This window comes from Sylvia atricapilla, chromosome 1, assembly GCF_009819655.1.
Source record: "Sylvia atricapilla isolate bSylAtr1 chromosome 1, bSylAtr1.pri, whole genome shotgun sequence".
NCBI lineage: Eukaryota > Metazoa > Chordata > Aves > Passeriformes > Sylviidae > Sylvia > Sylvia atricapilla.
In genome coordinates this window covers 29,886,455-29,911,266 of record NC_089140.1, presented here as the reverse complement: position 1 = coordinate 29,911,266, position 24,812 = coordinate 29,886,455, and the positions used below count along the sequence as shown (strand labels likewise).

General features: G+C 36.9%; 1 protein-coding gene across 1 annotated transcript in view; it reads right to left on the bottom strand.

Moving 5' to 3' along the window:
• Window positions 1-7,679: 7,679 nt before the first annotated feature.
• Window positions 7,680-24,812, bottom strand: part of AHR (aryl hydrocarbon receptor) — a 63,190-nt gene continuing 46,057 nt past the window's right edge. The window contains exons 6-11 of the mRNA XM_066318414.1: window positions 21,467-21,597; window positions 20,415-20,617; window positions 18,659-18,768; window positions 15,963-16,104; window positions 13,894-15,157; window positions 7,680-10,800 (exon numbers count right to left, since the gene is read on the bottom strand). Of these exons, the coding sequence (XP_066174511.1) occupies window positions 10,645-10,800; window positions 13,894-15,157; window positions 15,963-16,104; window positions 18,659-18,768; window positions 20,415-20,617; window positions 21,467-21,597 (2,006 nt within the window). The 3' untranslated portion in view covers window positions 7,680-10,644. The remainder of the gene's footprint in view (window positions 10,801-13,893; window positions 15,158-15,962; window positions 16,105-18,658; window positions 18,769-20,414; window positions 20,618-21,466; window positions 21,598-24,812) is intronic.

Sequence of the window (24,812 nt, the reverse complement as noted above, 5' to 3'; positions counted from 1 at the left end):
GTACAAGCTAGCTCAGTCTAGGTCTGAGTGTCCAACACAATATCACCTCTAACTCCCAAGGGACCATCGCTGGATCTCCTGTTACTCCCCAAACTTCCTTAATATTTTGGTCTTTCTTCCAGTTCTATCCAGCAGCTCCCTGTTGCATCCTCTTCAGTCAGAGCACATCTCCCTTACCTTTTTATCTCAATTGTTTGGGAAATGCAGACTGTCAACTCTTTGAAAGAACAAAGAAAACAAGGAATTCTTAGTGGTAGAGAAAAAGACATTGGATAGCAACAAAGGGAAAACTCATTTGACACGAGTTTTCAACATAATGTTCAGCAAAATAAAACCAATATAAATCTGACATGCATAAGGAATTACCTCATATAAAGAAGGAGGGGAGAGATTTTCTCATGTATGTAGGCCTCTAATATAATAAACAATCTATTCAGCTAATAGATTTGTCCATAACAAATCCATTACATCACTGATGTAACGGACTACATTCACTTTGAGAAAAGAAAAAGCAAAACCGAATTCACCAAACCTCCTAAAAACCTCCAGCCCCCTAAACCTCCAGCTTGTTGAATGAAAAGTATTTAAAAATACAGTAAAAACAATGGGCTTGTGTTACAAAGGGAGGTTTTTATTTAGGAATTATCTTGTCAATAAAAAAATAATGGCTGGTCACCTGCCACTTTTGCTGGATCATTCTATTTCTTTTTGATTTTCTCGTAATACAAATTATTTTATAGCACAGTGTATGGAAATACCAGTCACTGAATATATACTGTTCAAATTGATTAAGGGTGATCATCAAGAAATATTTTGTTGTGTCTCTCTCTGGAAGGCAGTTTCTTGAGATAACTACATAGAGACTAGAAGGAAGAAATGAAGAGGAGAAAAATATAGGACAAATGAAGGGAAATCCTTCTCACAGAGAGAGCTTTTATAGGCCTGCTGGATTCTTGCATAAATAGGAGGTACCACAGTCACCCTAGTCAGGCAGATGAAGCTTTTCTACAATGAGGAATCCAATTCTGTGAGTGTGAGGAGAGAGATGATACAAGAGATCTTGGCATCATTCTGTCATCCATCAGTAACGTTTCTGTTTACTGATACAGTTGATTGAAGTTAATCAGATGATGTATTTCTGCTACAAGCTCTGCAGTGAACTAGCCATTTTGAAAGTTCCTGACTGATATGCAGAGATAGAACAGTTTGACCAAAAGCTATAGAAATCTATATATCATAGTTATTTACGCAGCTTCCCAGAAAACACTCAGCAGAATGGTGACAAGATTTTCCATGAACAGGGTAAAGAGCACAATATAGCTGTAATTCACAGCACTTGACTATTTTTAGTTTCAAGTGCTCAAAAAGCAGGCTTTGATACATTAAGAATAAAAAAAACTATTAAAAAAAAAAAAAAAAAAACAAAACAAAAACCAACCAACAGAGCAGGATGTAATTTATCCCGCAATGCCAAAAATGTTAGCCTAAAGATCTCTTTAATGTGATCTTAATGGCACTGTACTGACATTCATCTGATGTGAATGATTTTATTTAGGCAGACTAACAAAAAAAATCTTGAAAGCCACAGAGCCTGCACTGTGGTTACAAATGTGTATGATCCCAGAAGCAGATAAGTAGCTGATTTGCTCCCAAATGTGCAGGATCTCAAAATACATTAATGGTGTGTGAGACTTTTTTAATCTCCAGCCAAGAGTTACTATTTTTTCTCCTTCTGCTACTAGGCAAGATGTGCCTGGACATTTTACAGTGTGTCATAAATTAAAGAACACCAAAGGGACCTTTCGTCTTTATTATAGCAATCTACACCAAAACCACAGTCTGATTTTTTATTGTAAATAGAACAACATATCTGGTTTCTAATTCCAGAAAGCTGAGCAGCTAGTTGTTAAAGTGGCACTGAAAAGGCATTTCATGCATGACTTAAGAAGCTGAGTGTAGATAATTGTATCTGAAATTATACCAGTAAAAATATAGTATGGTAAATTAAAGGTCAAATACTAGCTCTTGAGGGATGGAAGAAGGGTCCTTCATCATTCATTGCCTGCAATTTTTAAAGAAGTGTTTTTCAAGTTTTAGATTACAACTAGGAAGTTATAAAAGGCTCCAAAGACATTATTCCTCTAATGCAGGGAGTGACAAGGGAACATGATTGGGCTGTAATACCTGGCTGGGTATGTTTATCTTAGTCAGAGAATTGCTACCTACTATCACTGCTGGCAGTGGCTTGATTTCTCCTGGGCAGAGCTGACTTGGGGCTGCATGAAGATTGACAGCCCAAAATATTGTGAAAGATTGCTTTGAGGGAAGATGTGACTCACAAGCAACTGGAAAAGAGAGAGCAAAACTATTGCCAGGTTCTCAGCATGCAGGGGGCAGAGGAGGAAGAGTGATGACAAGGGACAGTCGCAAGTCAGGTATTCTACTTGCCAAGTCTGCTCTAAAACTGATGGTTTAGGCCTAAAAAAAAATTTAAAAACCCAACAAACAAACAAACAAACAAACAAACAAACAAACAAACAAACCCCTCTCCTCCAAAAGATAAAAAAGAAATCTCTCCTCTAAAGCAGAATAGAGGGCTGATATACAACAATCCCTTTATGCTGCAAAGCAGGAAAAGCTGTTTAAGCTAACACACACAAACATGTATGTTAGTTATCTGTGTTATTTTCAGTGCTCTGGGCTGCTGCAGCAGGAACCACTCATCAATGTGCCACAGGTAGAGAAAGAGAGCAGCTGCCAGAGCAAGGAACAGAGAGCAATGAGAAGTTGCAAAAAATGGTAGCAAATAAGCTGGTAAAAGCTACAAAAAGCAGATAAGCAACTTTGCAGCTGTTCAAATTGGGTCATGTTACCCAATAGATTTTATCGATTGAGGGCTGCTGCTTAAGTGGCATCTCAAAGTGCATGAGAGCTGACCTAGCAGTTGCCACATCAGAGGAAAACAGATTCTAAAATAGTGTGGTATTTGCTTTAGGCATTAGGTGTTATAAATCATCCTGTTTAACCAACTTACTGGAATTTTCTTTTTCACCCCTCATCCCCCTTCCCCTTTAAATTACAACTGCCAGGTGATCTGTGTCTGCAAGCCTGGGAGTCAGCTCATTTGGAACATCGAATAATTCAGATCTCCAAGTTCCTGGGTAGAGGCTCTGCTGGTGCATTTGTTGCAAGGATCCACATTTGAATGTGTGTCCTTCCTGCTGCCAGTTGAGCCCTGGCAGAAGGCTTGTGCTAGAACCACAAGGCTGTTGCATAAGAGGGAGTCACCAGTCAGACAAGTCTGGTCTAGGAGCTTACAGTTGGCTCCAGGCCCTGAGGTGTGAAGAGCACTTAGCACTGTGGATCTCCCTGCAGTGCCTGTACAGGAGTTAAGAATCTTGGCAGCAATTCTGAGTCATATTTGTCCTTTGGATATCCTATTAGTGACTTCAGCTACTGTGCAGTGCTGCTGCAGGAGTCTGGATACCTTGTTCCCTGACGAAACAGGCAACTGCTCCAACCATGAAGCAACTGTTCTTACCCTAGTGACTCCCACAGGCTAAATTCTTCACCTGCCCTTGCCATGTGTCAAAGTGATTTCAAGGCATTCTCACAGTATACTTCAACCCTTACTGCAGAGGCTACACTGTTGTCTTCATTCAGAAGCAGGAGAGACTGAAAACTACACTGATAATACCTAAATAAGCTCAAATTGGTCTCGTTCTACTGGCATCTATTGGAGCAGGTTCTGTAAGATTTATATGACCCCTGAGAGTGGGCAGGTATGTCCATTAATACAAAAATACTCCAGTTCTAAAAATAAATAAAAGCAATGAAAAATGTTCCAGTGGTACATCCACTCAGAGCTGGATCTTTTGCCACATATTTCACTTCTGTCCAGATTCTAGCAATTGGCATGCTGACTTCAAAGCACTTTGAACTTCCACAAGTTTTGAAGTCACAAGTTTTGAAGTGCTGAGTGAGAAAATCTGTATCTTTCTCATCTGTAGCAAGAAACATTTTAAATGCTGGCTTTAGATATCTGCAAAAAAAAGGAAAGAATGGAACAAACTTGACAAAGTCACTTGACACAGTTATTTAAGGGGAAAAGTCAGAGCTTAGGAGCATTTGATGAGGTTTATCTACATTCTTTAAACTGATCATTTCCACATTTTTGCTGCTTAATAATAAGATTCTTGGTCTGAAGGTTCTATGATTGTTATTTTACTTTGCAATATTAAAATTGAAATATCAAGTTAGCAAAACTTTTCTTTGCCTGAGAACTTCCTTTTATTTATTTTATTAAGAACAATTGAGGGGGCTGAAAGTGGATTGGAGCCATAAAGCTAAGTACATAAAAAGTTTATGTACTGATTATAAGTCTAGGTCTGAAGTTTAAAGTAGATCCTTCTCTATACTGAATGAGGTGTCACAGGCTCTTATTAGCCTTTCAAGTTTTGATTAGATGCCAGTATAATTAAAACATTCTCTGGCACACAACCATGTGCCTTCATGATCACAGGCTGCTCTGTGTGCGTACACGTGCACGTTACACAGCACTGCTACCACCACCCACAAGGGACTCACAAATGCTGCACCATTTTGTTCAGTAATTTTAGGTACTTCTGCAAACAAAGGACTGTTCTGTTTTTTATAGCTATTGGCAGTACTGTGAAGTCCCGACCAGATTTTGGCTTTTTATATGGAGCTCCACTGGCAGGATGTCATTCTGCACTTACTCTACAGTTTAATTTATAACTTGGAAGAGCAAACTTGCACCTTCTGTAGAAAAACGCCTGAGAGACACTTATGAACGTAATGTTAATGAGAACTTTCAATATTTGTGCTTTAAAAAACATGTATGTATGTCAGTATGGACAGCTAAAATCAAAGAGAATAAACTCTCCAATGAGGCCATTTGTAACATATTTCAGCTGCAGAGATCCTTCATCTACTGCAGATGTAAAACCAAGTATGAAGGTCATGCTAGTTTTTCATTTTGTCTGCAGGCTTTTATGTCTAAACCGCCATCCAAAATTGATTACACTTCTCCCCTCAAGAGCATGAAAAAGATGCTGATGAAGAGCTGAATGGATGTCCAAATTGCTGGGCCATAGACTATCCTGAGAATCCAGCACCGTCTTCTGAAGAAGCCCATTGTCTTAAGTGCATGTCCTAGATCCTATACCAAAGGAGACATCCTTGCACTCTCACTCTCTCCATTACTCATGAACTACTTGTTCCAAGTGGAATGACTTAAAAGGAGAGACTTTTTAATTTCAGGATATCCTATGAACCACCATGGAGACCATTTCCTTCCCATCCAAACTCCAAGCAAGGTAGAGGACGGAGCTAACTTGTTTTGCTTGCACATTAGCTCCTTTTGACAGACTTTATGGCTGCTTTCTGTTGGACAAATTTTCTCGGTATGTTCTGAAAACACATACTGGTTTGAGCCCCACAGAGATGCAGAGAACACCTGACATGCAACTTTGAGGGCTCAAGTAGCCAAGTAGCTTGGTATTGCCAGGATCTGAGCAGTTATGGAATAATCAAGGCAATCAAATAAAGTCTCTGATGATTTAAATTTTGCTCTTTAAAAAAGCATGGATTATGATTTAGAAACTAGAAAAGAATACAAATACCTTCAAACATCTATCAAGTCCACTGAGAGTGACACCATCCGTTCTCTTCCTATACCTCCCAGTCAAACCTTTACTAACAAGTATCACAAATTAATTTCACAGTTTCTTCTAATTTAGCTCTTCCTTTTACTAACAACAAGTTGAGTTTTTTAGTCCATACCATGTACCAACCATTGTGTTGTGGGAAGCCTGACTGTCCATAACCAGCAAAAAGGAGAAAATTTGATCTAAAATTTTCATTCTGTAAGAATAGGAGAAACTTTTACATTTATTATTATTATTCCTATTATGCAGTATGAAGGATCTCAATGATTCCAAACATCCCTCAGACATTCTCTACTATTTCTATATTTTTTTAATAATAAAACTTTTCAAACTCATTTTTATAAATTTCTAATAAATAATAACATTGTGTGTTGGACATTGAATAGAAAGTCAGGTTATTAAGAGGAAAACTCATTATCTCATAAGACTGATTTTTGGTTTCACATATTTGGTTGAATCGTTGAAATTTTTCTCTTAGATACTGATGCCTTAATACTACAGTTCTTCATTTGTCAGGAAGACAAACTTCAAGAGATAAGAGGATTTATGGAATGTAGGTTCACCAGAGAAATGAATGCACCAGAACTTGCTAGAGGGAAAAAATGGATCTCTCTCTGTAGACCTGGCTCAGATTCATTGATAAGCAATCAAAGAGAGCATTGCTTCCTGGAGGGAACAGGAATGAAATGGGTGAAACTAAACAGTGCCCCATACTGGAAATTACGTGTTTAGATTGTGCAACATATACAACAGGGGCATTTTCATTTTTAGTTTAAGATGTCAACTTATATTTTGGATGTCAAGATGTTTTGATCTCGTATTACTTAATTAGAAGTACAAGTGTCAGCTAGGAGGGAAGGATGCCTGGGCAGAAAAGAAAGAAGGCAGGAAGACAATTTGTTAAATTAATCAATGACACAATAAAAATATTATAAGTAGAATCAGGCTCGTACTCAGTAGAAGTAACTCTACTTGAAAAGCCAGTTCTCAGATAAACAAATTCACCCAACAATAAAACAGCTCTCAGTTTGAATGTGTGAGTGGAAGATGTGGTTCCTGACTAGGAAGATCTCCAAAATAGCTACTTGGAAACCTTCCCTCTGACAGAGCCTTGAGTAAGATGATGACTTCCACCAACAGATTGCCTGAGCTTTTGATGCAGTGCCCTACTGCTGGTTTGCTATCACCCTGGTTGTTAACTTTCACACTGAATTAGGTAGGGCAAAGAAAAAAAAGTTTCATAAAGCATAAAGAAAATGGCTTTCTCCAGAAGAAAGTGTCTCCCTCCTTCAAATGAAACTGGACAGTAAGGTCTTATATTTCTGGGAACAGGTTGATATGTGGCTTGAAGGTGTACTTTTAACAAATGCAAGAGACTACAAAGAAAAGGATGTCCAGTGTTGCTTATATTATTGTTTGATTATTTCCAGATGTTACATTATAGATTTGCAGTCCTGTTGAATTATACTTGTACCTTAGCATGTCTTTTGTGCAGAGCAAGGAGAGTAAACAATAGGACTGGCATGCAGAGTTCATAGCCTAGTATTGATTCCAGATAAGACATTTGTCTTAATACATTTCACATGACAATGGTGTAGTTCCAGCCAATTAAATTACTGTCCATCATGGCACTAAACAGAAGAACTACTGTAAATTTGGTAAACTGCATAGGGAATTACAGTGAAACATTTGATTTAGCATTATAATTTAAAAGATTATCATGCAAGGCCAACAGAGCACACAGGAAACAGTAATATTAGCAAATATTATTAGAAATAAACGGATTGTTTTCTTAATGTCTCTATGAACTAATAATAAACAGTAAATACCAATATAATTTAAGTACCAATGGTCAGCTACAGATCACAAAAGAGAACGTGCCTCTTTTCAGCAGCATCAATGCAGAAGAAGTCTGTTTCTGCCTCAGTACTGTTCAACTGTGAATTTACTGTGACTAAGCAATGAATATAAGAGCCTTCCAACTACTAATTGTGGCTTGCTATTTACAAACTTTATTTATAAACTCATTTTCATGCAAGTATAAAATACTAATTCCATGGACAAATACACATTTGTTCACCACTCTAAATTATATACATTGTATTTTCATCTAATATTCAGAGAAGTGCAAAGTCCACAGTGACGTAAATAACAAGTTTTGTAAACTATTTTAGATGACAAAGCTCTCAAAAGATATTAGTAACCATAGGATAACGTATTTTTTCATATACTGCTGAAATCAAACATTTTTGTAGTAAAAGAACATACATTTCAGCTACATTCAGGTGAATATTTTATTACCATGTATTATGCCTTACAAACTTTAGTGGAGATGAGCAAGAGCGCTACAGAACCATACCTTAACGCAAGAGGTGTATTGCATGGTATGTGCAGGCATAGCAAGGAGAGAGAACTGGAAAGGAAAACAAGGTAAGAAAACTTGTACAAAAATGGACAGTAATACTGACTAACACTGGGTTATAATCTCACTTATAACAGACCTGAAGGGCTAATAGAGATCCAACTCAGGAACACCTGTGCACTGTAGGTACAGTTTGGTGCAGATCAAGAGTGCACTAATACAGTCAACGTTGTACTCATAAGATAATGCACAAAATACGTTGATATGCATATAAACAACTAACTTGTTTACATTAAGTAGGGCAGCACAGTTGTAGTACTGCATCCTTGGCACTTAGTGATAGGACAACATGTATTTGGTTTAACTAAATTAATAAACAGGATATATTACGGTTTGTAAGATGGAACACATACATTATCCCTTTTAACCTTCTGGTTTTACAGCATTTTTCTAATTTTCCAGTTCAAATGCAAACATGACACACTAGCTAGATATGGAAGACGTTTCAGATATTGGCTTAAAACATCACCTTCAATAAACAAAAAGACAGAATCAAGGATTAATTCAAATTTGTAAGTGAATTCGTTACTATTGTCTTGTGCTGAAAACAAATCTGAAACACAGAAAAAGAGGAAAAAAAAAAAAAGCAACCGTATAATAAAACCCACAATGTCTATGGGCTTTTCCTGAATAATAATTGCTTCCTTAATGTCCCTTTCATATTTACCAATTTCACTTAAAAGAACTGTTGAACTTATTAATCTGAAAAGTTGTAACTGACTTAGAAGTTTGGCCTAATGTATCATATCACACAGAACGGAAGAAAACATGCTCTTCTTCAAAGAAAGCCTGTTTCAGCTATGAAAAGATTCTGATGTTAAGTGATTGTCCTTTATTAAACAATATTAACAACTATCTGGAGGGAGCCAATTTACTTTTGCCTGTTTCAAACAAACTGGCTAAACTGCCATTTTACATTATACATACCAAATGTAATAAAATTGTTCTTAATGTATAATGACGTAATACTTTAAAATTAACTGTTTAAAATATTTTACAAAGACATTTTATTATATATGAACTATACAACACACAAGAGTATGAAATATTCTGAACATATACACATTTCTGGTTTTCACATAGATTATTATTTTGCACCAAACATTGGTGTTTGCAATTTTACAGTTCTCAGATAAAAGCAAAACAAAACCCCATAATGTTTAGTGGATATGTTTAGTTTGGGTTTTTTTTTTCCTGAAAATAAAACCTATTGCAGGGAGAATTTCTCTAATGATTTTTTTCTTTCCCCAATTTCATATTTTGCACAAAGCTTTCCAAATGGATCAACATACACAAGAAGAATAAAGTCTCTGTTCTTTGCAGTGCAATTTGCCAGGGATAAAACTGAAACCAAACTGACACTTTCCCCACTATTAACATTGAAAATTGCAGTCAAAATAATGTCAATGCCAATAATTATTGAGAGTCTTTTACCCTTTTTATTGAAAATGCAATCCTTTTCAATATCCATTTTAATGAAAACATTTGCATAGAGCAGCCTTGTATTATTTCTAAAGAACATTATGAGCGTTTTAACACAAGATAAGGCACATGTTTTTCAGCATTAATAATCTAAAACTAATCCTGAGGATCTACTCCTCCCCCTCAGCAAAATCTGCTTTTTTAATATACCCTGTATTACCTGAAGAAAGCAGAAAAGCAGTATAGAATAAACTCAAATTCTTTAGCTGAACTAAACTCAGAACATTAAGAACTCCTGATAATGGTGTAACAAATCCACAGATGAATTAAGTCACTCTCTAAACAAACAATTGTTAGAGGGAAAGAAAAAAGGACCCAGCCAGTAGCACTGTTAGCTAAAAGTTCACATACTAGAGATGACATTTATAGTGAGTTTTGCTAAAATAAACTCCCATCAGAAACAAGGTAGCTAAATTGTGAGGCACTTAAGGTTGACATGAAAAGGAGGAATGCAAGGGGTCTGTTTCATAGAAAACCTGAAGTTGCATATCATATCCTTGTATTAAGCCTTCTATTAAAGTGCTAGAAATGGAGACTTAAAACAAAAGGATTCAAATATAAAATAAGTGATTACAGAGCTTAGTATGCATTAAAATTAAGTGCTTTTGATTCTTAAGAATTTAGAGCTTTTTAATAGTTTTTTAAAAATAAAGTCTGGGAATAACCCATGTGTGAAATCACCTTCCTTGTGCCATCGATGCTATTTGTAAAGTGCCCAATTATTTTCTAAACAACGAAACCATTTGCCTTATCTTATGTTGTACAGCATGACATAGTCTGTAGTATGTATGCAATCCATCCTACAAGGACACAGTCAGCCTGATGGAAAACAGCACATGCATACTTTTAATTGGAAGATTTAATTCCACCTGTCATTCTAAAAAGCCAGGTCTTGAATTACATGTCCACCCGTATATAGTGCAACCAACCTCATATTCTCAAAATGTAATTTAGCTGGTAAAGTCTGACGCTCAAAGAGAGACTTATCAAGCTTTTCCTCAGAGCAACCTGACACCCAGACAAAATCACAGATGGAGCTCTAGATCTGAATCACATAAATCCACTAGATGCCAAATCTGAGAAGGATCTGGGTTCTTTTGGATGATGAAGTGGCTGAAGATGTGTGGCAGTCTGTGCATTACTGATCACATCTAACTGAGAGGGATATGATTCATTTACATTTCCTCCATTGAAACCATTTTGGAACTGGCAGGAAAAAAAATAAAATATAAATCGTTAGTACAGGAAACCAATTTATTTATAAGTATTTAAAAATCCTCCTAAAGACACATTGGAGGAAATAATCTTAAAATACATCCACTAGCTTTAGTTGTTTTTTAATGATGAGTAATGAGAATTTAATTTGCATTAAAATAGGGACTGAATCATCGGTGGATCTTACCCATGTTGATGCCAATGGGGGCTCTTCTTACGGCTAAGTGAAGAAATCTATTACCTAAAGTGCAATAGAGTTTCCATTTCTAGAAAGTACTGTCTGAGAACTCCTAATTGTCACATCCAGCTGTTGCATTTTAAAAGCAACCTGTTTACATCTTTCCATGCCTGCAGTGGGATCCAGACATAACAGCTCCTCCAGGAATGCACATGCAGTCCTATCCATAAGCTGAAGCATACTGTGTGCAATCCACTGGCTGAAATGTTGCAGGGTGGGCTTTTTGACGGTCTTCATATTGACAATGCCAAGTAAGAGCAATGAATGGCTTTCATCAGTCTTAACATAATTGTTCATAGGATTATTTTAATCACCTAATGTAATGCTTCCTGTCATGCTATGGACTTTATCTACAAAACACTCCATTCAGTCATGCAAAGAAAATACAACCAAGTATTTTAAACATTTCCATCATCTATTTAGGAGTGGCTTATAACATAAGTACTCATTCCTTCAAGGTTTGTCTTTAAGAACATGTCTTATACATTCATTCATCCATTCATCTATCAAATTGTACTGGCTATTTAGTTCTTCTTTTTTCCTTCTATGCAAACACTTAAATTTAACTTACTGTGCACAATTCTTCTAACTTTTTAACAAGACTATAGCCATGTGAATTATGTTTTTAATCAAAGATGACACACTTTTAAGAGTATACACAAGGATTATTTCTGACAGAAGCAGGTTATTTCAATATTCTTCATTAATAAGATGACCATGCTCATTAAATTTTTTAGGAATGCTCTCAACATAGAATCAAGTACTCAGGAAAGTTTCTCCTGCTTAATAAAGGAATACCAATCCTAAACAAGCAGCAAAATGATCACAGGCCTTTCTGTCCTTCTCCATCACTCAAAGTGATTTTAGACTACATGGGCTATGCCCCTACCACAATTATAAGATAGGCAGAAAGTCAAGGTGCATGACCACAATAGACCTTTCTAATTCTGTAGTCTTTTCATGTAGAAATCAGTGGGAGCTAGAAGTCTGAAAAGATACCAGTCATGTGTGCTAAACACAGCCACCAAGGCTGCCCTACTTTGGTTTGGCTGTGTGAATGTGGGCTCAAACAGCACTATCCTATCTGCTTAGTCACACGAGGCTTCTGCTTATGCAGTGCTTACTCACGTCATGCAGGACAGGGATACCCTAACAAAAGGGGCTGAACTTGCCTCTGAACAACTTAAGTAAGAACAATTTTTCACAAAGTGGCCTTTGTTCATGTTTTTTACAACCTAAGTGTCCTATTATTTTTGCAGCACAGCAATTTAGTAAATGTGAAGCAATAGATAGAATTTTTTCAGAGGTGCTGTCTTAGTCATTAAACTTTTTATAGGCAGATGTGAAGAAAATGCAAGGGAGAAAACTACAAAATAGGGATCATAAAAATTATTAAGGAAGCATGACAACAAAATTATATGCATAATAAATGCAATTGAAACCAGCCATTAAAAATAAAGAAAAGGAACTGTGAATGCAACAGCTGTTCAAAACTGATGCATCACTTTAGTACAGCTTTTGGGAAGAGAGTAATTCTTTGTTTTTATAAAGATAAACTTGGATGGCCCTGCAAGCCTCTTAAGAAGCATTCTGAAAGACTAAACACCAAGCACAGCCCGGCAATGCACAGCCAAGCCGTGCTCAGGTTTGCACAGTGAAGATTCTCAAAGTCACTTCATGTAATATCAACCCTGGGCACTCAGGGAGAAGCCATTCATTTATCTGAACTGTTGTATTTTAGGTAAATTTATGCAACTGCATGCTTTTCAGCAGTGAAGCAGTTTAAAAAGGGGAATGTTTCATAATTGTATTAAGCACATAAAAAAAAGGATATATTCTAATTGCACTCCTCACCTTTATCTTGCATAGGTTAAATGCCAATTAATACTTTAATTCTATAAATGCTTATGCATGTGCCTAAGCGTTTTCAGGATCAGTACTTTAGAACATTAACTCATTGAGATAAAAAGAATTTTGGCTCTATACTTTAGCAGCATTAACAGAAATAAAGGGTACAACAGAAAGTACTTCAACAAAGGTTACTCAGAATCAGGAACTAGTAATTGAATTATATTTCTAAGCTAATTTTGCCAACAAATAACAGTGTTTACAACTGTAGTCTGTGCTACAGCCAAGATCTTCTCTTCTATGGCTTTTATTGTGCATTCTCCTTGGTGAAAAAGGACCACCTTAGCTTACTGTAAGTATAATTTTTTCCAACTTTTTTCTTCAGTGGCTAATTCAGACAGCAGCTTGCGGAACAAGCTGGCTTTCACTTATAGCAATATTTAAGACCTTTTTTTGCGGTAACATTGTGTATAGGAGTGAAATACAGTTCATATTTTAGGCCACTTTTATGACACTATAATCTAATACTTTCATTAATCCTAAAATCATTGAGGAAACCAAGTAGCTAGACAATACTCACACTTCAAAACATTTTCTTTTGATCCTTGCAACATATTTAACAAAAATGAGTGTGCCAAGCAAACTCAATTCCTCTCTAAAGGGTCTATTGGCAAATTCCAAGACTTGGACCAACCTACTTTTCTTCTGCTCCTACCAGGAAAATTACTGCTATAGTACCACAGACTTGTTCATTCACACTTGATTAATACTGCCAGAGAGAGCTTTCAGAATGCAGGTACACAGATATATATAAACTTGACCAAATGCAACTCTCTTCATTCTAATGAACAAATAAAGCAAAGACATCCACACACTGCTAACCTATCCATTTCAAACTAGCAATTCAGTCACGATAAACTCTGCCCCCCCAGCAGTCACTCAAAGCAATATAAACTCGATTCAAGATGCAAGCAATGCAGCAATGCTGTTTACCATACCTTGTTCCCCAATGTTTGTTGCTGTTGATTTGTCATCATAGGTTCATATTGCATTTGATCCACGCAGCTGTGCTGTGCCTCCTGTGAGCACGGGTACATAGAAACAGCGCCTGCATAGCATGTTTGAGGAGTGAGCATAACCGACTCAGAGTTTATCCCACACTCAAGGTTTTCAGGGACTTGCTGCAAACAACTGAGAAAATCCTCAAAGTTGGAAGAAGCAGAATAGTTCGATACATCAAAACCTGCTGCAGGAAAATCCATTTGAGCAAAATTAGAAAGCTGTGGCATCATCGCTGTGGGTTGCTTGTAAGGAACAAAGTCTTGCCTACACTCGTAAGGGGAAGTGTTAACTTCTGATTTGTAGGAGAACTCAGATGTGCTGGCATGCATGCCAGGGAACATGTATTGCTGGGGCTGCTGTTGTGAGCAGCTAAGAGGCATGCCAGAGCTCCAATTTGTGAACATCCCATTGACTTGCATATGTTTCATCTTTTGACAGAGCTGCTGTTGCTGCTGCTGCTGTTGTTGCTGTTCCACAAGCTGTTTCTGGTGCTGATGAAGTTGATGGGGATCTAAGTCTTGCTGTACCATGCAACCTTCATTCTGGACCAAGGGCTGCTGCTGGTTACAGTCTGAATATAAGAAGTCAGATTTATTTAAGGAATCCTGAACATAAGTCAAGATTTCATCAGTTATGTTGATGTCCCCAATATCATCCACATCAGATAATTCAGTTTTAAAAAACTCCTCATCCTGCTGAATACACTTTAGATCTTCAAAGTCAATACCCAGACTTTTCATGATGCTGTACAAATCACTGCTTTTGTTATCCTGAAAGAGTGCTGCACTGTCTTCAGGAAGTGGAACAGTACTGTCCTCCATCAGCTCCCGTTTGAGAATGTTGTGATTTCCAGCAGGTAGGAGATTGTCTGTCCAGCCACTGCTAATATCACCACCCAGTTCATCCCTACTGTCTGCAAAGAAGTTCCGCTCAAAAGAAAGTTTATGTGATGCTGGAGGGCAGAGATAAACAGACTCATCTTGCCTTAACATGACACCCAGGAGGGAGTTTGGATCCACAGACTCATCATGTAGCATTGCTTTAGCTCCTTTTCCCACTGTGCTTTTACTCTTTGCTTGAGACGGGTCCATAAGGCTCGACATAGGGAAAGATACCTCATATAACACAGCCTCACCAGTGGCAAACATGAAGGGCAGCTTCACGTTACGCTTCCGTAGATGTTCTGCCCCTTCTTCATCTCTGAAAATAAATCAGATATATAGCATGGTACAGAAGTACTAAACAGTTAGTCCAATCTTTTTGTCCCCTGGAATTAACATTAAAAAAATGAACTATTCTATTTGTAGGCATTTTTTGAATTCCTACCTATTCCAGCTCAACTTGGCTGAGTTAAACCAAGAGGCAGATTATGAAATAAGGAGCTTATGACTGTAATACCACATTTACATATTACATTTGTAATTAAATCTAGATAGCATACACCATTTTCTGTGCATTATGGTGTGAGGTGAAAATAAGTGGGCTTTGTTCCATGAATTAAGCTTTTCTTGGAATAGCAAGTAAATCAATACTTGAAGTATCTTTCTCCATTTTACAGACTCCTTAACAAAAATTAGTTGAGCTATTTAACAAGGCTGAATTCTATATTATACAGAACTTAGTTTTGAACTAAAATTCAGGACTGAATTTCTTTGTCATTTGTTGTTCCTTGTTATTTGTTGTTTCTTCTGCACAACTGCAGTTGGATTTCTCAGTTTTTGCTCATTGGGATTGAAAATGGTGGATGGAATAACTTCATGCTTCTGCTGCTGATCTTGTTCTTAAAAGAAATCAATATGCCCAAAGTTTTATGCAAAAGGACTATGCCACAAGTTCTGAAATATCAGAATTCTTTACGTGTCTGTAAGCAAACTGAAAGAATTTTGGGTATTTGGAATATAAAGGGGAATAATTTAAAAACAAAAATTCCTTTGTGAATATAAACAGCCTCAAAAGCCTAGTTTTCAGTTTTTGAAGAACACTGCTTTATGAAATGATGACTTACGTAAGAGGTCTTTGCGTGGAAATGATGTAATCTGGTCTTCCATTTTTGTAGACAAGACGTGCATTTGCCTGTACCCAAGCCCATCGATTTTCTTTGGTTAGAAGCCTAAATACAGTCATTCCACTCTCACCTGTCTTCATCACTAAGGAGTAAACATACTGGTTACTGTCCAGCAAACAAAATCATGAAAACTTGTATGTCATGAAAGGAATCCCATCTGTAGAGAAATTTTACAAACCTCATGTCCTCAATCACTTGATTTGGTGTGGCACTAATGCATTCCCAGTGAATCAGGAGGACTGATCAAGATGTCTAACTTACTTGTAAAAATAGAATTCAAAATTGCAAGGTATCTGCTATAGACAGATTCTATATGGGGCTTTGTCCATTATTTCTTCAATAACAGAAATCAATAAATAGTAGAACACGTAAATGACAAAAGACCAAGCTTCTCTTGCCTTCAAAAAGCAACTATTACTTTAACAATTAGAAAACACATTAGTTCTGAATCCAATTCTTTCATGTTTTGACAGGTTTATGCAGAGGTACTTAAAAATCTTATGTTTCATCCATCTACCACTAGCAGTGCTTGATAAACATACTCAGTTTCCACCATATATTTCTGTATTGGGATTGTGTAGCCAGGCTTTGGTAGTGGTGGCAAGGGCTACAGGGTGGCTTCTCTGAGAAGCTGCTATAAGCTTCCTCCATTATCAGCAGAGCAAATCCCTGGCAGGTTCAAGGTGGACATGCTGCTGGGCAAGACTCGGACAATTATAAATTGTGGTAATGCCTCTGTGATATCATTTAAGAAAAAAAAAAAAAAAAAAAAAAAAAAAGGTATTGTGCAGATATAACTGTGGCCAGAGAAGAGCAGGGTGAGAATACACAATGGGAGCAACTCTGCAGACAACAAGGTCAGTGAGGAAGGAAGGGCAGGAGCTGCAAGAGCTGAGATTCCCCTGCAGCCCATGGTGGAGACCATGGTGAAGCAGCTGGATCCATGCAGAAATCCACTTGCAGTCCATGGAGGAGACCCATGCTGGAGCAGGTGGATACGTTACAGGAGGCCTGTGTTGGAACAGGCTCCCATGGAGAGAAAAAGCCCATGATGGACCAGGTTTCTTGGTGGAAGTTGTCTTTAAGGCCTTATTTTACTTCTCATTATCCTGCTCTGGTTTTGCAAAAAATCAATTCAATTAATATGCCCAGATGAAATCCGTTTTGCGTGTGACAGTATTTGGTGAATGATCTCTCCTGGTCCTTATCTCAACCCATGAACCTTTCATTATATTTTCTCTCCTTTGTCAGTTGTGGAGGGCAGAGATAGAGAGGCTTTGGTGGGTGCCTGGTGAGGGGCTTTGGTGGGTGCCTAGCATGCAGCCAGGGTCAACCCACTATGGTCATTCTGGTGCCAAAACCCAGGATGATTACAGGGATTTTCAGATAAGTATTGGGAGAGGTAACAGGCAAAATGAGTACTGAACAATGCTAGAAAGTAGAATTAGCACAGGGAAGTTTTGTGGTAATTGTGGTGAAGGAACAGAGGTGGATTTTGTCCTAACTGTCCAATTTTGTTCTGTGTTGTGATGAAGTTCTCTTGGTTTTTGTGTGGGGAGCTTTAGTCTATTTTGGTTGGTTTTGTTGTTCTAAGTGAAGGTAGCGATGAATGCGGATTTTAAAGATAATTCTTAGATATGCGATTCACAGAGGCAAGGAGTGGAAGCAATAAAATTGCTCAAAACCGCTGCATTTCTAGACAAAAAAAATTAAATATAATGTATTAGGAAAGTCTAAGAATCTAAACAAAAATCCTTGCTACAAAACTTCTTTTCTTTATTTTAATCTTAGCATCAAAAATGTAGCAAAACCAGTTTTAAGACAAAGTTTCAAACCATCCAAGTTTCATCCCCTTCCACTCTGGAACTCTCTCTTTTTCTTTATGAAAGAAAACAGAACCATTGATAAGCAACAGTGACTGAGCTACACCTGAAACAGAAAATGTGCTTAAATAGGTTTAGAAAAACCTGCTGAAGGGCATTAACTAATTGTCTGTGAGGCGATAAAAGAAAAAAAATTAACTTCTCAAGAGAATTCAGTAGAAAAGAAGTACCATAATATTCTGAAGATGATTCTGTAAGTTCTGAAGATAATTATGCTATAACTAACAACAAAAATAAAAATCAGAATCTCCTAAATAGTTATACATCAGATAGCTGATGTTTATTTCCTTAACACTATACTTCTCTCCATAATCGTTACTTAAACCAGCTCAAGCTGCCAAGAATCAAACCCAGAAATGTTTGGACACTAGCATGTTAAATCAGAGAATTTCTGGTAAAAATCTTAGAACAATATCAAAAGAAAATGCTTTATTTAACTTGCTAACAGGAAAGCTATCTTTGGCAGTCTTCTTGCCCAAAGAAAGTTGTTAAAGTAGCAGAAGTTGGGTTGAGCAGAAAGTGAGAAGAGCAAGAGGTGACAGAGACTGGAATATTTATCCTAAAGGGCCTAAATAGGAATATTAAACATTTTTTCTACCAGTGCAAGTTTTTAGAAGGACAGATAGAACATATTAAATGAACAGTGTTCTTTTTGTTAACAACCTCTTTTTTTCCTGTAATTCATATTGCATTTATACTGAAAAAATACTCCATCCTTTGATTTTTCAGCATTTCTTAGAGAATGAAACTTACTTCGGATGTGGTTTTCAGCACAGTAAAGCATGTCAGCTGCATGAATAAACTGGTATCCTGTTCCTCTCATACACAGCTCTGCTTCGGTATATCCCAGGACAATCTTTCCTCTGTAAGGTAAAATCAAAAAATTGCAGCCCTGCTGATGAACCAACTCACAAAATGAATGTCAAACAAGTTAATTATGGCTAGAACATTTCTGAGGCAAGTTTGTTACTATATCAGTTGTATGCGGAAGCAGAGCAGCTCTAATAAAACGCAGAGTCAACAAATCATAAAATTTTAACTAGTCTGCCAGGTTGCCTTCAGTGACTAGGACTGCATTCACAAAACCATTAGATCATAAAAAAAAAAGTGAATGCCTACAGCCAAACTCTCAATTCTCTACTACTGAACATATTCATTCCTAGCAGGCAGCTCCCAATAGTTCCACAGAAAGACTTTTTTCTTAGCCCTGTTTCTTATGATTTACCTATCGGTGCTTGTGTGTGGAATTAATTAGGGGTTTAACTAGTTATCTAAAACTTCTTGTCTTAATTAGAATTTTTAGTAGCTTAAAGTTCAAACCCAGATGTATCTCAAAACTACAACCCTTTTGCTATTGAGTGGTTTGGGACCCCTGTGTTTGCATTTAAACAAGATATGAATCAGAGGACCACTAGCAAGAGTCATGTTTGACCCTGGCAGCTAAAATTAGAGTAGTTTACTAGAGTCTGGGGAGAGGAAACACTTAACAGAATTCATGTGATCTCTGTGTGATACATGATAAAAAGACATAGTCCAAAAGAGACCTAAACAAGATTCAAAACAAAGAAATGGAAATTCAAAGACAAAAGGTAAAAAAAGAGGGAAAGCAGGGATAAGGAACAATATACATAAACTGTAAAATATGATAAAAACTGAAAGATTCAAGTGGGAAAAAACATCAGAGGAAAGAAACACCTGTGTTAACATTTTGTTAACTTTTACTTGTATCAGCTTAGAGAAATAAAACATACTGGTCTCTCAGTAAACAAAATGCCAAGTAATTTAATTCTACCTAAGTAGGCAGGGAAGTAAGTAGGCAGGGAAACCCATATGAAAGGCTCTATTTTCATACAAAAATGAAAGCATTGTCAGTCAATAATAGGAGGGAGAGGAGAAGGAAGGAGGCCAGAGGCTTTTTTTTTATAAAAAAGCAATCTAATAGCCTTTTTGCCATTTTGGTGCATAGTAACATTATTTTGATCTAGCATTGCAGTAGTGTTTCCAAATTTTACATAGGGAAGAGAATGATTTTGAAATGGGTAAAAGTTATAGTATAAAAAAGTATTCAATTTATTTTGAAGAAAAAAATTTCACTGTATTTTACATCTATTTGAACTGAAGAAGAAATGTGGAATGAAATGAAACACTTGTTCTATCAGTTCTAAAGCCAAATTTCAAACCTGATTTAACATGAAACTTCTCTTCTTCCCTAATTTGTGTGCTGTCTTTTGTTTTTTTCTATTTTATGTTGGTTTTGTGGGTTTTTGCTTTGTTTTTCTAACAATTGAGACTCAAACAGCAGTATGCCATTTCAAGGAAATAGACTATAGTACACATTTCTCTTTACTTGATAGCAGGGCTGGAGACAAAAACCTTAACAGCTTCTAAACAACCATCACTGAAACAGTTTATATACCAAAAGAGTGGCCTGTTTTAGATTTCAAATACATACTTGAAACCTATTTCATCGGTAGATTATTAGACAATTACACAGAATGGTTTCACCTACTTTGCATCACAGCCAGTAGGCGTGAAATCCAGTTTGTGTTTAGTTCTGAAGATGAAGTTTTTGGTTCGTATCTCAAGGATAGACGGTGGCTGCAGGGGTGTAGCTACTGCAAACAGTGCAAGCTGAGGAGACAAAGTAGCCCCATCCTTCCCTTTCTTGTTTTGTCCATGGAGAAACTTCAGTCGTCCTTGAAAATTCATGGCCTTAGGATGAGGAAAAAAGTAATTGCTATAAGCTATAGATATTTAAAAGCAAGATGCTTCTGTTATGATGTAAAACATGTATTTTTCATTTTTCTTAAGATCCATCACATTCAAGCTTTATAGGATGGCATACACAAGTTACCTAACAAGTACAGAACACCGTTGTTACTCCCTTGAGCGTGTCACTTTAATATCTACTAATAAACTTACTGGAAAATTAATTAATGGGAAGTTTATTCTGTAAAAAACCAAAAAACCAAACATGTCGTATCAAATATCAACTGGGCTTCTAATAATCAAATGAACACACATGCCTATAAGGATATCATTGTTTCTCTTTCAAATTTGTATGTTCAATTTTGCAACTGTGAAGAATTATATATTTTAAGATATCACAAGGAGGTTGTGACACTTGCTTTAAAATCTAAATAACTGACTCACAAAAAATGCATTAAAAAGAGCAAGCACATACTTTTCCAAACAAGGAAAAACTTTGGTCCTCTTAATAACTATAACTGATTGCATCTCAAGATACTCAACTTGATACAAGAAAATACTCTTGTAATGCTCTTTGATCTACAAATGACATAGCACTTTAAAAAAAAACAGTTGCTTATTTGCATTTCACTGAGCAAATAGGCTGTGAGAAATGAGAGAACTTGCACCTGGTTGTGACAACATCTTAAAGGGGAGACATTCAGTGTCACTAACTGAAACACTGTGGCTCAAACAGCTCAGATACCTTTGGAGACTTAACAAATAAAGTAAGTTGCTGCACCTCTTGTTAGGATAATGCAGATTTCCGAGTTTTAAGCATATGTGGAAGCTTTTATGTGACTCCATACTCACCAGGAATCCAGATGAATTATCCAGGAGACATCGTAACCTACAGATGAAATTCCTTTCCATAAAGGAAGAATTCTCTGGAGGAAGTTGGTCTGGGTTATAATAGGTTGCTGGCTGTGAAAAGCCATTATCTCCTGCAGGAAAGGATTATTTATAAGGATTATTTTTAGAAAAACACCTAGTGAAGGCTATCTATAACAAACGATCTTCCGTCTCATAAACAAAGCATTAGGTCATGTCCCAAGCAAGAACAATGTAAACTGGAAACATCCTCAGAACCTATAATGATTGTAACACTGAGGCTAAGCATCAATTCTTATGATGGGATTATGTTTCACAGGCTATGGTTTTTAAAAACGGAATGTAATTTATTTTTAAGGTTTTTTTTTTCTTTAGGACTTCGGTTTGTTTGGGTTTTTAATTTATTAATTATGTTTGTCAACAGCCTAGATTCTGTATCAGTTGCAAAGAGCAGAGTTCACAGCAGAGAACATTACCCCTGTTCCTACAATGGCAGCATCTGCAAAAAGGTACAGCAACTACAGGAACTGAGTATTCAAAAACTCAGTAATGGCATCAAACTGTGAAACTTACTTTCCATACAGCCAGGTGAAAGCAGTAGCAATAAATAAAAATCATAAACTTTAGGAAACTACCACAAAAAAAAAATCAGAATTTTTCTCCAAAGAAGGCAAAATCACCCTACTAAACAGTCAAAGTATTCTGGGCTCTGCTGATCAAAACAACATATTTATCTCTCCAGGTATACACGGAGTACTTGTGTTTTGGGGTTGTTTGTTTTAAAAACACTCAAAGCCACAATTGTTATCTAGGATAGCAACATGGTATCCTTCCACCTCATCAGGATGAGCATTTGCTGCTAAGTGGTATTTACAAAACAGACTTAAAACATTTGGAATATAAAGTAAAACCAGAAGGCAAATCAATAAACTTCTGATAGAATACATATGTTTTACATGAGAACACATATACAGCAATACCAGAGCATGACTACTCACAGCAAATTTAGCAAGACAATCTTGTTTGTGATACACATTAAAAAAAGAGGTTTCCTATTCTATTCCCTATTGATACATGCAGAAAATTAAGAAAAAATCAGCTTAAAAGACATTTTATGATAAAATAATCTTTTATTAAAAAATAGTCCATGTTCTTAGAGAAACAATTATCTAGTATGGACAAAATAATTATACAGATTTCAAGAACCCATATTGACCTTCCAGACATGGAGACGAAGTCAGGGAAAGCATGTAACATAATAACACACCACATTATATTTTCTGAAAAATTATTTTGTCTCGTGAACAGCTGGAAAAACTTACAGATAGGCTCAGAGTTAATACACTGGCAAAACAAACCCAAAGGCAAACAAATCATTACCAAAACCCAGTTCAATTTAATCTCCTATGAATTCAAGCAACTGAATTGGAGCCAAATGAGATTGCTGACGTCTTACCAATAGGCCTTGCAACCTAAGGCCATCCAAATCCTACAAGTATGCTGAGTTACCCAGCTTTTCAGATAAAAATCAGGAGATATCTTTTCTTCCTAAAAGAACTGCTATGCAAGGTCAATGTTTGCTGAATAAACTTCAAAATATGGAGAAAAACAAACCTTTTTCTGTCCTAGCTGGTAGTGTGATAAAAAAGGATAATCTGAAATTACAGCCATCTGAAGAACTGTATTGGCCAGTCACCATTATGAGAAGATCCCACAGGCAGACACACTCAAGTAGTTTTAGTCCAAGACAGTGACAATATAACTTTGAAATTAGAAAATAAGAAATTCCCACACTTGTCATATGGATGGTTCCCAACAGACAAAGCAAAATTCCTTACTTGCTACTGCTGCAGATTTTTTTTATTATAAATTGCTTAATTGATGCTGAGAATTTTCAGCACTTCTGAGATGGTGCTTCTCTAAGAAGCTCTCTGAAGAAGCAATGATTATGAAGAAAGAGCATCAAAGAAACACCTTGCAAATCCTTGCAAATTTCAAAAATGCCAACTCTGACGGAGTACAGATCTAGTACCTAATAAGCAGTGCCAGGGTTTCTGCTGGCATCCTTCAGCATTTCTGCCACAGGAGAAACTCAGTGCTATTCTTTTGGTAAATACAGAGCTGAAATTTGAAGAGTCAGCAAATCCAGCTGGATCCTGTGCAGTTTGTCAAGTCCCATAGTAAAATGCACATTTCCCAAGTGTGAGAAAAGCTGTGGTGAAAGAACTGGCTCCCAACAGGAGGGCAACAGAACTCAAAACAGGAGGCAATGGGCTTCAAAACTGAGCCTCCTACACTTGCGAAAGCAACACTGCTGCACTTTTCCAGGCAGACAGAAGGCAGGAAGGTTTTACTGCCAGGCTCTTGAAGTGACTCACTGTAAGAAGGCAGAGAATCCTACAGAGTGTCTACAATCCCTGGAGCAAAACTACCAGTTAACACTACAGGGATTAGAACCCATATCCCTCACAAAGCTCACACTGGATCTCATCAATACCATGGAGCAACGTGCAGAACATGCAGTGCATTAAGTGCTTGTCTTTAAACTCAAGACCATATGGTTGTGCAACATATGAAGCTCAAAAGATAATCCAGACTTCATGCCCCAAAGCAGATATTTGGGCCTGAAAAATTAGAATTTTGCAAACTTCTCTGGGAACAGGACAAGGACCGGGAGGCATGTCTGGGAAGCACAGTAAGAGCAGAGGAAACCAGTGGTCTAGCAGCATACCAGAGTATTGAGTGAGAAATAACCAGTCCAGGCTAACTGAAGCAGAATCAGTTCTCAGATTCAGGATGGAATCTGTGCCTGAGCACAGTTATATCTATAAATATCTATGTAATGCTAGCTGAATGTATTAAAACAGAAATGGATTAAATTTGCAAAAATGGAGGGGATTCTTATGGTCATAGCATTATCCTTTGCTATAAATCTGAATTCAGTCTAAAAATCCTCAACATCCAAACACTTTATGCTACTTAAGGCTCAAAAGTCATCACTGAATCATAGAATGGTTTGGGATAGAAGGGACCTTGGAGATCACCTAATTCCAACCCCCCTGCCATGGACCATTCACTAGACTAGGTTGCTAAAAGCCACATTTACCTAGGTCCTGAATGCTTTCAGGAGTGGGGCACAATTAGCAGCTTTTAGCAAGCTAGAAACACAAGATACAAAACAAAGAATTGTTTGTAATCCTACTCAGCACTTCCTGTCCTTCATTCAAAACTGAGGCCAATCCAACCTGGAGTCATACTTTTCAAATAACTTTTTCTAAATTTACATGCACTTGCTTAAGGTCCATAGAACGCAATTTCACTCTAAACA